The 14,803-nt window shown below is 40.9% G+C and overlaps 1 protein-coding gene across 1 annotated transcript in view; it reads left to right on the forward strand.

The window, feature by feature from the left end:
* UTP20 (UTP20 small subunit processome component) overlaps nucleotides 1-14,064 on the forward strand; it is a 108,826-nt gene extending 94,762 nt beyond the window's left edge. The window contains exons 52-62 of the mRNA XM_005572002.5: nucleotides 756-835; nucleotides 1,271-1,340; nucleotides 1,455-1,637; nucleotides 2,376-2,507; nucleotides 3,165-3,297; nucleotides 6,837-7,024; nucleotides 8,595-8,666; nucleotides 10,498-10,770; nucleotides 10,998-11,124; nucleotides 13,048-13,193; nucleotides 13,431-14,064. Of these exons, the coding sequence (XP_005572059.3) occupies nucleotides 756-835; nucleotides 1,271-1,340; nucleotides 1,455-1,637; nucleotides 2,376-2,507; nucleotides 3,165-3,297; nucleotides 6,837-7,024; nucleotides 8,595-8,666; nucleotides 10,498-10,770; nucleotides 10,998-11,124; nucleotides 13,048-13,193; nucleotides 13,431-13,586 (1,560 nt within the window). The 3' untranslated portion in view covers nucleotides 13,587-14,064. The remainder of the gene's footprint in view (nucleotides 1-755; nucleotides 836-1,270; nucleotides 1,341-1,454; nucleotides 1,638-2,375; nucleotides 2,508-3,164; nucleotides 3,298-6,836; nucleotides 7,025-8,594; nucleotides 8,667-10,497; nucleotides 10,771-10,997; nucleotides 11,125-13,047; nucleotides 13,194-13,430) is intronic.
* The last annotated feature ends 739 nt before the right edge of the window (nucleotides 14,065-14,803 follow it).

The raw sequence follows: 14,803 nt of genomic DNA on the forward strand, positions 1-14,803 counted from the left end.
ATTTTAAATGCATGACCTCTGTTTACAAGTACCCTTCAGAAGAAACAGTATCCCCATTTTATGGCTAGGGAAAAGCAGGCTTTGGAAACTTGAATGATGTCACTTAGTTCTCACGGTTTATTGATAAAGGAGGCTAGATACTACAGTGGTTTGAAAGTGCAGCCTTTGGACACAGACTAGGCATGGAATTCTGGCAGTGTCACCTGAGCAAGTTTCTTATTGTCTCTGTACCAACTTTATTCCCTTCAACTAGAAAGTGGGCTATTATCACGTACTTCCTATGGGAATGATGAGATTTAACTGAGAGACACAACGCAGTGCTTGGCACATAGAGGGTTTATAGTAAACGCATTATCAGTATTGATATTATCACCATGTTGTTACTCTTGTTGAAGGGGAGATACCAGGTTGGACCACAGTCCATACTGTGGCACACCTGTCACCACCTGTCACAGAGAGATCAGCTTCCAACCTGTGGGCTTAGATTTGAAGTCTTAAACCACAGTGCCAGTGGCGGGCCAGGACTTGCCTCTGTCAGGCACCATAGGGCAGGACCAGATAAATGGTGGGAGAAATGAAAGGTCACAGCTGGTATTGACGTTATAGGCAGATTTAGCTGGAGTCCATTGGAAAGCCTGATTGATTGCCATTCTTGAAAGTTTTTATAACCTACCAATGAGTTCCAGAAAGCAGCTTAGGAAACAGGAATACTGGAGACGAGGTCCAAATAATCATCTGTGTGACTTTTGTTCCAGGTTTTTCTGAAATATATTCTTGACTATCCCCTGGGTGACAAACTGAGACCAAACTTGGAATTCATGCTCGCCCAACTGAAGTAAGCTTAGCTGTTAACAACAACGGGCAGAGGGCAGTTTCTTCTTTCACTTTAACATGGCGGCTGTCTTAAAAAGGACGAGGCCTAAGCATAATGGTGCATTCTCTGAGCATATTGTTATATGACTCATTAACTCGATAATCAGACATTGTGCTTGGCTTCATATAGCCTTTCTCTGAGTTGCTTTTCAACCTAGTTTAACTGTTGATTGTCCTAAGAGTCCACTTAGGAGAATGTTGAAATCTGACACAATTGCATTTAAAACTGCACAATGGTAGCTTAATGGATATATACAAGCATTAAAAGTAGGGAAACAGAACATTTTCCATTTTTTAAAGAAGTAAACTGACACCTTGATACAACATTTTACATTTTTTAATAATTATTGGTAAATTTAGAAGATACTAACAAATCCACCTAATGTCCTTCCTCTAGTTACGAACATGAGACCGGGAGAGAGTCCACCTTGGAAATGATCGCCTATCTCTTTGACACATTCCCTCAGGTACTGTGACCCCAGAGATAAGCCCCGTGACCCCCGGAAGTCCTCAGTCCCCCTTTGCTAGAGCATCTGTAGGAATTCCGTTCTGAGTGCTCACACATGCCTCTTTTCTTTTAGGGGCTGCTCCATGAGAACTGTGGAATGTTCTTTATCCCTCTTTGTCTAATGACGATCAATGATGACTCTGCCACATGCAAAAAGATGGCATCCATGACCATCAAGTCCCTACTTGGTAAAATCAGCCTCGAGAAAAAAGACTGGCTGTTTGATATGGTTACCACTTGGTTTGGAGCAAAAAAGGTGTGCATTGCTGTTAGTCACAGTTCAGTGACAAGTATTAGCTTTGGGGATCATAGTTTAAGTAAGAATATATGTTATACACTGTTGAATTGGTTTTTTTCTCCACATAGTGTTATTTTTGTCTGATTATGCAAATAGTATATTCTTAAAGTTTCCCAAAGTGTAAGAAGTTATAGAAAGTAATATAAAAATCACCTGTATTTGTACTATGTTATTGTTAGGAAAGTATTCCGCTACATGAATGTATCATAAATTACTTAACCAGCTCCTAATGATGAATACCTTTGTTTCCAATTTTACATATTCGATTTCTGAAATGTAATTTTCATCCTTTTATCCACTTGGTACCTCTTCCACCATCATTGTTGGCCCATCTTTGTGAAACATAAACAACACATGCCCTGTGTTAATGAGTAACTTGTTGCGTACCCACTTAATGTGGGGTGGGCATGAGACTTCTTTCCATTTCCTTTTCATTGAAAATGGAAAAAAAAATATTAAAGTACTCAGTGGATAATAGTAATGCCTCTTTTTAAAACGTTATTCTTGAGTGTAAAAATTTCCCCACGTTTTGTATATTGGCCATCAAAGCCTCATAATTTACTGATTTCTGGCATCAGAAAGAAATGTATATTGTCTCTGAATGTTGAGGACAAAATAATGCCCACCTTTGTTTTACAGTTTCAGAAAAGGCCTCCCAAGTTCTCTTGACATTGTCTTGTGGTTTATTTTTGGTAGCGCTTAAATAGACAGCTTGCTGCCCTGATCTGTGGCTTGTTTGTGGAAAGTGAAGGAGTTGATTTTGAGAAAAGACTTGGAACGGTCCTTCCTGTGATTGAAAAGGAAATTGATCCTGAAAACTTTAAAGATGTAAGTAATTTGCTAGGGAATACAACTTTTCTAACTTAGAGTTTTACTTGTGGTGATGTAGCTAACAGATTAGATATTAGCTTATAGGTTAAATATTTATATTTATAGCTAACTGATTAAATATTTGTGTTCAAACAGTGTCTTTTATCCTAAAAGCAAAAATTCGGTGTAGTTGGAACTTAAATGAGCGCTATAGCCAGGCATGGTAGCGCATGCCTGTAGGAGGCATGAGGCAGGAGGACCGTGCCACTATACTCCAGCCTGGCTAACAGAGCAAGACCCTGACTCAAAAAAAAAAAGGGGGGGGCCCGTTGGGAGATTAGAATTAAAGTATCTTCATGGTATATGAAGATCAAAGGTTCTCAACTCGGGCAATTTTGCCCCCCCAGGTGACATTTGGCAATGTCTGGAAACATTTTTTATTGTCACAACTGGAGGGTGGAGTTGCTACTGGCGTCTAGAACATAGAGGAGCTGGGATGCTGGTAACATCCTACAGTGCCCATGGCAGCCCCCACAGCAAAGGATCATCTGGCCCACAATGTCAGGAGTGCCAAGAGAGGTTCTGAAACGGGTGGATTTACATGCTGGAGTAAAAATGTCCATCAGATACTTTCAGATTGTTGTTTATATTGATTTACATCTGTCTTGTTTTTAGATCATGGAAGAAACTGAAGAAAAAGCTGCAGATCGCCTTCTGTTTAATTTTCTTACACTGATAACTAAACTTATCAAGGAATGTAATATTATTCAGTTTACCAAACCCACTGAGACTTTGAGTAAAATCTGGAGTAAGTTTTCCTTTTTTATTTAAATCTAAAAACAAATACATTTGTTGTCATAGAATTACTGAAAGTAGATTTGAGAAATTCGAATATGAATACTTCAGAAAGTATACAATGTCAGGAAAAGAGTGCATGAGAAAAAACTTAAAAGGTTATTTCAGAGTGATTACAGTGAAAATATTCCCTTCTGAAAAAAAAAAAAACATACCTATGATTTCATAAGTAATACTTTTCATTTATAAAAGAAAGAATATTTATTCTGGGGAAATAAAAGGAAGTGAAAAAATTCTCAAAGTCCTGTTTGGTAGTTAATAATTTCAGATATGTGTCTCTTTTTTTCCTATTTATTTATTTTCCCTCAGGTACAACTGAGAAGTAAAAACTATATATTTATGGTGTACAATGTATTGTTTTGATATATGCACTTGTGGTCTATATTTCCATCCAGTCTTTCTTTTGTTCAATAGGCATAGGGGTTTTTTTTGAGAGGTTGTTTAGTTCCATATAAACTTTGATATCCTGTTTGTACCTGAGTAAGCATATTACTATCTATAACACACCTAGTAGATATCTTTTTAAATAGCTATATAGTAGTCCGTTATGTACATATGCCATTATTTACTAAATGATTTCACAAGTTGTCACACAATTGTGCATCACCTAACAATAGAGATACGTTCTGAGAAATACGTCGTTATGCGATTTTGTTGTTTGAACTTCCTAACAGTATACTTAGACAAATCTAGATGGTATAGCCTATTACACCCTTAGACTATGTGGTCCAGCCTATTGCTAAAAACCTGTAGAGCATGTACTGTACTGAATACTGTAGGCATTTGTAACACAGGGTCTTTGTGTATCAAAATGTAGCCAGACATAGAAAGGGTACAGTAAAAATACAGTGTGTATTTTTTTTTTAATGAGTAGTGCCAAACTGTTTTATAATCTTATGGAACCACTTCTTTTTTTTCTTTTGTTTTTTTTTTCTTCGAGACAGAGTCTTGCTCTGTCACCCAGACTGGAGGGCGATGGCACAATCTCGGCGCACTACAACCTCCTCTGCCTCTCAGGCTCAAGTGATTCTTCTGCCTTAGCCTCCCAAGTAGCTGGGATTACAGGCACATGCTACCACACCCGGCTAATTTTTGTATTTTTATAGAGATGGGGTTTCACCATATTGGCCAGGCTGGTCTTGAACTCCTGACCTCAGGTGATCCACCTGCCTCGGCCTCCCAAAGTGCTGGGATTACAGGCGTGAGCCACTGCGCCTGGCCAGGACCAAGACTTATGTGGTCTGTTGTTAAATGAAATAAAGTATTCACCTGGTTTAAGAGCCAGAACTCAGATTTTGTGAGAAATAACAAGGTTACCATATGACCTACTCAGGTGTGGCTTCATTGCAACATGGCCAGATTATTACAAAGATTCGTATAGATCAAAAGTAAAAATATGTCTATGAAATATAGCAGCAAAGACTAAAACTGAGATATGACATGGTTAATCTATCCTGTTCCCCAACACCCACATTATAAAACTTTTTTTTTTTTTTTTTGAGACAGAGTCTCGCTCTGTCGCCAGGCTGGAGTGCAGTGGTGCGATCTCAGCTCGCTGCAACCTCTGCCTTCCAGGTTCAAGCGATTCAACTGCCTTAGCCTCCTGAGTAGCTGGGACTGCAGGTGCGTGCCACCACACCCAGCTAATTTTTGTATTTTTAGTAGAGACAGGGTTTCACCATGTTGGCCAGGATGGTCTCCATCTCTTGACCTCCACCTGCCTCGGCCTCCCAACTAGGTGCTAGTATTACAGGCATGAGGCATGCATCCAGCCTAAAACTTTTTTCTTTTCTTTTTCCTTTACACAGAGGAGAGATACAGCAGGGAAGGGGAAGTTTGGGGCTCAGTGGAGTGGTGGTCACTGGGGAGGGGTCACACTCAAGGCCAGTGTTTTTTTGAAGATAATTTTTAGACCATTAGTGTAGTCAGACTTTTAATTTGCTTATTTAGCATGCCCATCTTTCATTATGTGCTTAAGTTCTTTATAAGCATTGGAAAATAAGATTAATACTGTCTGTGCTGCCTCCTAAGAACTTTGTTGATGGTTAAATGAGATCATGTTCATGAAAATGTTAGGGTCTGGGCTGGGCATGGTGGCTCATGCCTATCATCCCAGCACTTTGGGAGGGTGAGGCTTGCAGATTGCTTGAGCTCAGGAGTTCGAGACTAGCATGGGCAACATGGCAAAACCCCATCTCTACAAAAAATACTTTCTGAGTACGGCGTATGGAGAATGGCCATGTAGCCAAAAATGCTGAAGAATTAAGAGTTGGAAGGTCAGATCAAGCTGGGGCCCAGGCCTGGCTCTGCCTGTTATAGCTTAGCATGTCACACAGCCTCTCTGGAACACTTGTTTCTTCATCTGTAAGATAGAAATTATAATTCCAACATCACAGAATTGTTATGAGATAATACATGTAACACAATTAGCCCTGTCCCTGGCATATAGAAAACCTTCAGTAAGTAGATGATAGCTTTACAGGCAGCTACTTGGAGCCACCAATTCTACTGATTAGAAACAAGCCTATACCTATATACATACTTATATTACCTTAGAAAATGTAACTGTTGGCCAGGCGCGGTGGCTCACACCTGTAATCCCAGCCCTTTGGAAGGCTGAGGCAGGTGGATCGCTTAAGGAGTTTAATACCAGCCTGGCCAACATGATGAAACCCTGTCTCTACTAAAAATACAAAAATTAGCTGGGTGTGGTAGTGAGTGCCTGAGTAACAGTTACTCAGGAGGCTGAGGCAGGGGCATTGCTTGAACCCAGGAGGCAGAGGTTGTAGTGAGCCAAGAGTATACCGTTGCACTCCAGCCTGGGCGATGGGAACGAAACCCTGTCTCAGAAAAATTAAAAAAAAAAAAAGAAAATGTAACTGTTAATGTCACCTTACCTCCCTTGAATCTGAAACTAGTTCTTATGAAACTAGTCTGTTTGTACCCCAGTAGAGTCATTTAACCACTCTAGGAGTTGGTTTTTTAGTCGTTTCCAGTGCCTCTTCCACCTCACTTCTCTCTAGCTTCTGTGGGCTTTTGGGAAGCAAGGACTATTTGTCTTTTTCTAAATTGATGCCTAATTATACCTACTTATGGGGTATCTATGATATTTTGATACATGCATACAATGTCCAGTGATCCAATTGGGGTAACGAGAATATCCTTCCCCTTGAACTTATTATCTTTTTGTGTTGGGAACATTTCAAATCTTCCAGCTATTTTGAAATGTGCAATACATCAGTGTTAACCGTAGTCACCCTACTGTGCTGTCTAACATGAAACTTATTCCTTCTATCTAATTCTATTTTTGTACACATTAACCAATCTCTTTTCATCTCCTGCCCCCACTTCCCAGCCACTGACCTATTTTGTTCATATTTGGTTCCCCACTCCAAACACATAATACTCTGTAAATGCTTCACTTCGTCATATTTACCTCTAAACAATCAGGAAGGCCATTTGACATCCGTGAATGCTTTTTGGTTTCCTTAGGTCATGTGCACTCTCACCTGAGACATCCACACAACTGGGTGTGGCTCACAGCAGCCCAGATTTTTGGATTACTCTTTGCCTCTTGCCAGCCAGAGGAGCTTATTCAAAAATGGAATACCAAAAAGACTAAAAGAAACCTCCCAGAACCTGTAGCAATCAAGTTCCTAGCCAGTGACCTTGACCAAAAGGTAAGGTTTCTGTCAAACCTTTTCCTTCCCTCGTGACTGTAAGACGTTCCTTCTGGTTCATGTAACTATCTTTGAGCCAGCCCTTGGGAGAAACTCTTCCAACCAACAATTTGTTGTACAGGTGAATCAATAGGAATATTAGTCACTGGAGAGGGGTCACTCTCAAGGCCAGGGTTTTTTCAAAGATAATTTTTAGACCATTAGTGTAGTTAGACTTTTAATTTGCTTATTTAGCATGCCCATCTTCCATTATATGTTTAGGTTATTTATTTATTTTTTTTTTCCTTTTTTGAGATGGAGTCTCACTCTGTCACCCAGACTGGAATGCAGTGGTGTGATCTCGGATCACTGCAACCTCCGCCTCCTGAATTCAAGGGATTCTTCTGCCTCAGCCTCCTGAGTACCTGGGATTACAAGCGCGTGCCACCACGCCCAGCTAATGTTTAAGTTCTTTATCAGCATTGGAAAATAAGATTAATACTGTCTGTCTTGCCTCCTAATAACCTTGTTGATGTAAATGAGATCACGTTCATGAAAATGTCAGGGGCCAAGCCAGGCATGGTGACTCACATCTGTCATCCCAGCACTTTGGGAGGCTGAAGTGAGCAGATCACTTGAGCTGAGTTTGAGACTAGCCTGGGCAACATGGCGAAAACCTATCACTACAAAAAATACAAAAATTAGCTGGGCATGGTGGTGTACCCCTGTAGTCCTAGCTACTTGGGAGGCTGACACAGGGGGATCACCTGAGCCTGGGGAGGTCAAGGTTACAGTGGGCTGTGATCATGCCACTGCACTCCAGCCTGGGCAAGACCGAGATCCTATCTCAAAAAAAGAAAGAAAAGAAAATGTTAGGGGCCATGATATATGTGTCTCTGGTTTCCTAGGTCCTAACACAATTTCTCACTCATAGTGGAACCCCATAAATATTGAATGAGTGGAGGGTAGAAGGGAAGAAAAGAGGAAGAAAAAAATACTGGACTGTTGCAAAGTGCCCTACTAGTAATGTAGAGGATTGGCCGGGTGCAGTGGCTCACATCTGTAATCCCAGCACTTTGGGAGGCCGAGGTGGGTGGATCAGCTGAGGTCAGGAGTTCGAGACCAGCCTGGCCAACATGGCGAAACCTCATCTCTACTAAAAATACAAAAAATTAGCCAACTGTGGTGGTAGACGCCTGTAATCCCAGCTACTTGGGAGGCTGAGGCAGGAGGATTGCTTGAACCCAGGAGACAGAGGTTGCAGTGAGCCAAGATCACTCCACTGCAGTCCAGCCCAGGCCACAGAGTGAGACTCTAAAAAAAAAAAAAAAAAAAAAAAGTAGAGGATTATTACCTGTTTCTCCCCAGACTGTGAAACTATCCCATTTATTTAGGATGAAATGCTTAGGGCAGGTAGAAGGGAGCAGTTACACAATTTCTGGTCATGAACCTTTCCTCTCCAAATCTATACAGGTGGTCATTCAGAGCAAAATCCAGTACGTTAGTTGTATTACAGTTATTTAGTTTTTTAAAAACAATCAGAAATGTCCTATGTCTGTCTTGTCTACCAATGTCCATTTTCTTTTCACAGATGAAAAGTATCTCTCTCGCTTCTTGCCATCAATTGCATTCCAAATTCTTGGATCAGTCTCTAGGAGAACAGGTAAGAATTGTAGTTCTCCTAGTTTAAAAGAACGGGCCAGCTGGGCACCGTGGCCCGCACCTGTAATCCCAGCACTTGGGGAGGCCGGGCAGCCAGATCACCTGAGGTCGGGAGTTCGAGATGAGCCTGGCCAACACGGCGAAACCCCATCTCTACTAAAAATACAAAAAAATTAGCCAGGCATGGGTGGCAGGTGCTTGTAATCCCAGCTACTCGGGAGGCTGAGGCAGGGAGAATTGCTTGAACGTGGGAGGCAGAGGTTGCAGTGAGCCGACATCACGCCACTGCACTCCAGCCTAGGTGACAGAGCGAGACTCTGTCTCAAAAAGAAAGAAGGGGCCTATTCTATCAACAGTCTAGGAATAGGCTTACATTTGTTATTTTGTTTTGTTTTGAACCTATCTTAATGCTTGGGGGATTAGATGAAATACAGACATACACTTATATATATGTTCAAATACACATATGTCTTGTCAACTCTGGGTCTGTGTTGGGATTACTCTTTTCTCCATTTAAAATTCCCAAATAGGGGTCTGGGTGCGGTGACTCATGCCTGTAATCCCAGCACTTTGGGAGGCCGAGGCAAGTGGATCACTTGAGGCCAGGAGTTCAAGACCATCTTGGCCAACATGGTGAAACCTCATCTCTACTAAAAAGATAAAAATTAGCTGGGCATGGTGACACATGCCTGTAGTCCCAGCTACACGGGAGGCTGAGGCAGGAGAATCTCTTGAACTGTGGAGGCAGAGGTTGCAGTAAGCTGAAATCTCCACACTGCACTTCAGCCTGGCAACAGAGCTAGACTCCGTATCAAAAAAAAGAGAGAGAGAGAGAGAGAAATAGTTATTTCCATGTAGAATGGCTGAAGGAATTTAATGGAGGTAGAGGTGAAAGCTGTCATTAAAAATGTAAAATGGGGCTGGCGTGGTGACTTACACCTGTAACATTAGCACTTTGAGAGGCCGAGATGAACAGATCTCTTGAGGCCAGGAGTTTAAGACCAGCCTGGCCAACATAGCAAAACCCTGTCTCTAGTAAAAATACAAAAATGAGCTGAGCGTGGTGGCCTGTAGTCCCGGTTGCTGGGGTGGCTGAGGCATGAAAATCGCTTGAACCCAGAGGCAGAGGTTTCATTGAGCCGAGATCGCACCACTGCACTCCAGCCTGGGTGACACAGTGAGACTGTCTCAAAAAATACCCAAAAAACAAAACAAAACAAAAAATGTAAATGGAGGGCTTGGAAGGAAATTGTTTACTTATTCTTTGTGACTTTAAAGGGTAGAACTAGTCCACATAGATCAAAGTTACATGGAAATAGGTTTGGATGCCCTATGAGGGAGAACTTAAGAATGATCTAGGCCAGGCGCAATGGCTCACACCTGTAATCCCGGCACTTTGGGAGCCTGAGGCGGGCGAATCACCTAAGGTCAGGAATTTGAGACCAGCCTGGCCAACATGGCAAAACCCTATCTCTACTAAAAATACAAAAATTAGCTGGACATGGTGGCGCATGCCTGTAATCCCAGCTACTTGGGAGACTGAGGCACGAGAATCACTTAAACCTGGGAGGGGGAGGTCACAGTGAGTGGAGATTGCGCCACTGCCCTCAGCCTGGGTGACAAAGTAAGACTCTGTCTTTTAAAAAAAAAAAAGGGGGGGGGCATGATCTAAAAATGGAGTCATCATCATTTAATAGTTTTTAAATAGTTGTAATACCTAGATAGTTTTTGTTTTCTAATTGTAGAATACCTATTTTAGCTTACGCTCTACTAAGCCTTATTTATTTCAAAATCAATGTCCAATTTCTTCCCCCACCCCGTTTTTTTTAAAGGTTGTTAAGAATTTGTTGTTTGTAGCCAAAGTCTTGTATTTACTGGAACCTTATTGTGAGGATAAGCAAAGTAAGATAAAAGAAGACCTGGAAGAACAAGCAGCTTTAGGAGATGGCGTGGCCTGTGCAGATGAGAAGGCAGAGTCTGACGGAGAAGAGAAGGAAGAGGTGAAGGAAGAGCTTGGCAGGCCGGCCACACTGCTGTGGTTGATCCAGAAGCTGTCCCGGATCGCAAAACTGGAAGCTGCTTATTCACCGAGAAACCCCTTAAAGGTGCGATGAATGCACAGAATGACTGAGAGTAGTCATTTCTCTGTAAAAAGTATTTTAACGGTATTAGTGATCCTAAGTCCCTAGAAACTTTACCTTTGAACCCTAAACTGCAGCAATAACATCTGTCCCAAAATAGACTGAGCCCTGTTTTCTAAATTCATGCTGTGTCTATGATTGAGTGCTAAAGATAAATATTTCAAATGAAAAAAAATTATCTGTATTTTCAGAGAACATGCATCTTTAAGTTCCTCGGCGCTGTAGCAATGGATCTTGGGATAGACAAGGTAAAGCCGTATCTCCCAATGATCATAGCTCCTTTGTTTCGAGAACTGAACAGCACCTATTCAGAGCAAGGTAACCCTGCCTCGTCTGTTCTCCTGCCTTTTGCAGGATTTCTAACTTCTCTCCTGAATGTTTCCTTCTTCCTTTCTGTCCTTCCTCCCTGCCAGAGATTTATTTTTATTTTTATATATTTTTTAATTATATATTATATACTTATATATGTTTATATTTTTATATATACACACACACATAAATTTTTAAAAAAGAGAGAGAGATGAATAGTGGTCTCACTATGTTATGCCAGGCTGGTCTTGGTCTCAAACTCCTGGCCTCAAGCAGTCTTCCAACCTCAGCCTCCCGAAGTGTTGAGACTACAGAAGTGAGCTACCGTACCCAGCCAAAGTTTATTTTTAAAAAGAAAACTTATGACATATCAAGATAATTAACAAATAGGCATATTTGTATTATATTTGACTGCCCTCTTCTGTATGCTTTCTGCTGTCCCAGAAAGAATGTTTCTCACATAAAAGATGATGCTTTATCCTTAACATAGATTAAATAGTCAAAGAAAACTAAGGTTCAGGGTGGTTTTAAACCTCAGAGCACAATGAATAATAATGAACGATAAAATGTCATTACATTCTCATCTTAAAAATTGTGGGCTGGGCGTAGTGGCTCACACCTGTAATCCCGCACTTTGGGAAGCCAAGGTGGGAGGATCAGTTGAGCCCAGAAGTTCAAGACCAGCCTGGGCAACATGGCAAAACCCCATCTCTACAAAAGATACAAAAATTAGCTGGGTATGGTGGTGTGCACCTGTAATTGCAGCTACTCAGGAGGCTGAGGTGGGAGGATCTCTTGAGGCTGTGAGGTGAAGGCTTCAGTGAGCCGTGATTGCACCACTGCACTCCTGCCTGGGCAACAGAGTGAGACACTGTCTCAAAAACAAAACAAAACAAAATTATAAGGCAAAAATATAAGTATTATCATTTTTATATGAAATAGTTTTAAAATATCATTTTAACATTTCTTCTTTTTCCTTGCCTGATAACATTTCCCTCACTTATTGTAATTGTTGGTAATAACAGGTAAAGAGGGAATTGGAGGCTGGAAGGAGAGGAGGTAAAGTGAATGTTCAGAGTTTAAAAATAAAACAAATGAAGCAAATGTCGAAGCAAGAGCTGTTACAGTCCTACAGCCTTGAGAGAAAGTTTGCTCACTCTTCGAAAGGAAAAAGCAATGGTAAAGGTTGAGGCTGCTGACAAAACCAGGTTCAGGTGTGCTTTGGTTCAAGTCAGCCAACATTTAATGAGCACCTAATATCTGCCAGGCACTAGGGATTCAACAGCAGGAAAGTTTTCAAGAAGCTTGTGATCTAGAACAGATGTCCTGAACTCCCGTGAAATTGAAATTGGGGGTGAGTGGCAGAGAAGGGTGGGAGATGCAGCTTTTTTGTCAACTGCACAAAGGAGGCTTTGACATCCCCCGCACCCCCCAAAAAAAGGTTACTGTGGGCAGAGCTAAGCCTCTGTGATCCATCATGGATTAGAGAGGGAATCTCTTACTTTTCCCCCTATCTGCAAGAGCTCAGCAGGTAAACAGAGGTAATTCAAAACGTTTCTGTCAAGGTCCCAAGTTACTTTAACGTCTTCAGGGCCAGGTTTCCGCTGGGAAGTGGGCCTCATGTTCTCTGATTTCTTGTTGCATCCTGGGTGAGGTGGTGGCTGGAGTGCTGTGTCTAGCATTGCTGGTTTCCCCATCCCAGGAACATAGAGGCTAGTTTTATATCAGTGTTTAATGTTGAAGTAATGGTGATAATGCTGCAAGAGTTTAAATTATTTTTGTTGTTTTATTTGGTTTCTTGCCAGATCAATAGCTGGATATAAATGCTGCACATATTGTTGATTTTGTTTGATTTTGTTGATTCTGTTGATGTTCAAATGTGTCCTTTCCTACCTGTCTTTACTCTGATCATTACTCTTTGTGTGTGATTAGATCCTTTGCTGAAGAATCTATCCCAGGAAATCATAGAATTACTCAAAAAGCTGGTTGGGCTTGAGAGCTTCTCATTAGCCTTTGCCTCTGTACAGAAACAGGCTAATGAGAAAAGGGCACTCCGGAAAAAGAGGAAGGCCCTGGAGGTAAGTTTGCTCTTTGAAAATATGGCATGTTCACTGGACTTGATAACTACTAAGTGTGCATGTTTGTGTCACACACTCAGGGAGGATCAAGGGTTTGAGTGGTTGGGGAAAATTTATAGCTGGGGCTTCAGATTTTCTTCAATGAGCATGTGTTTTTTACATTTATTTCTGTATTTGATTCTTATTGGTTTAACATTTACTTTAAAAGTAATATAAAATTTCTATTCTCTTTTCTAGTTTGTAACTAATCCTGATATTGCTGCCAAGAAAAAAATGAAGAAACACAAAAATAAAAGTGAAGCAAAGAAGAGAAAGATAGAGTTCCTGCGTCCAGGCTATAAGGCCAAGAGACAAAAAAGTCACAGCCTGAAAGATTTAGCAATGGTGGAGTAATGTCTCCCTGTGCTGATACAAGCATGAACTTTCTGGAATATTCTTCTAGTCTGAAATTACAGCAGGCTGGTGGGGGGGTTCCTTTCTTTTTTTTTTTTTTTTCAAGACAAGGTCTCACTCTGTCACCCAGGGTGGAGTGCAGTGATGAGATCACAGCTCACCGCAGCCTCCACCTGGGTTCAAGTGATCCTGTCACCTCAGCCTCCCAAGTAGCTGTGCCCCCCAGGCACACACCACCATGCCCGGCAAATTGTTTGTACTTTTGTAGAAACAGGATTTCGCCATGTTGGCCAGGCTAGTCTTGAACACCTGGGCTCAACTGATCCACCTGCCTCGGCCTCCCAAAGTGCTGGGATTACGGGTGTGAGCCACCGTGCCCAACCAGGTTTTAATTTAAGTTAAACTTTGGATAGGTTGTATAATATATAGTTTAATGTAATCATGCTCATATTTTTTAAATAAATAAAACACTTTATACTACTACTGGGTCTTCACTGTCTAAAAAGCATGTGACACCAAAGAGTTTAAAATATAATTTATAAATAAAAAGATAAATTTTTAAATAGCAAGAAAAAATGTAGAAGTTAGCAATAATCAGACAAAAGATTTGCAAATACTGCTATATAGTACATTCTAAAATTTTAGGAAAAGGCAGTAAGAAAGATCTGCACAAATAGAGAACTATAACCATGTTCATGGCTAGGAAGATTCAGGACCATAAAATGCAATTTTTTCCCCAAGTTGATCCCTTTGGTTAAGTGTGTATCTAAGCAAAATCCCAAGAGTTATTCACGTTAACCCAACAGGCTGATTCTAAAAATTATATGGAAGATATTAAGTCGAGAATAACCATGACACTCTTACAAAAGTAGAACAGGATGAGGGGCTTGCCCTTTTGGATATCAAAAGTAAGACACAAAAACTATCTATAGAGAGAATGTGTAGTAAATCCTTCTTCATTAAGAACTTCTACTTAGGAAAAGACACAAACTGGGACATGGCACACAACACATACTGTTAAACAATTAGTAGTACCAGGACACACAATGAATATTGATGAATCCACACAGACAATATAGTGGAAAAAGTGGCAAAAGAGAGAAATGAGCATTGCACAAAAGGAGAAACATAAATGGTCCTTAAACACTGTTAGCTGATATGGCTGTGTCATTTTTTTTTTAAGTATTATGGACTGCTTGGTAAGTAGTCATAACATT

This window comes from Macaca fascicularis, chromosome 11 (assembly GCF_037993035.2).
Source record: "Macaca fascicularis isolate 582-1 chromosome 11, T2T-MFA8v1.1".
NCBI lineage: Eukaryota > Metazoa > Chordata > Mammalia > Primates > Cercopithecidae > Macaca > Macaca fascicularis.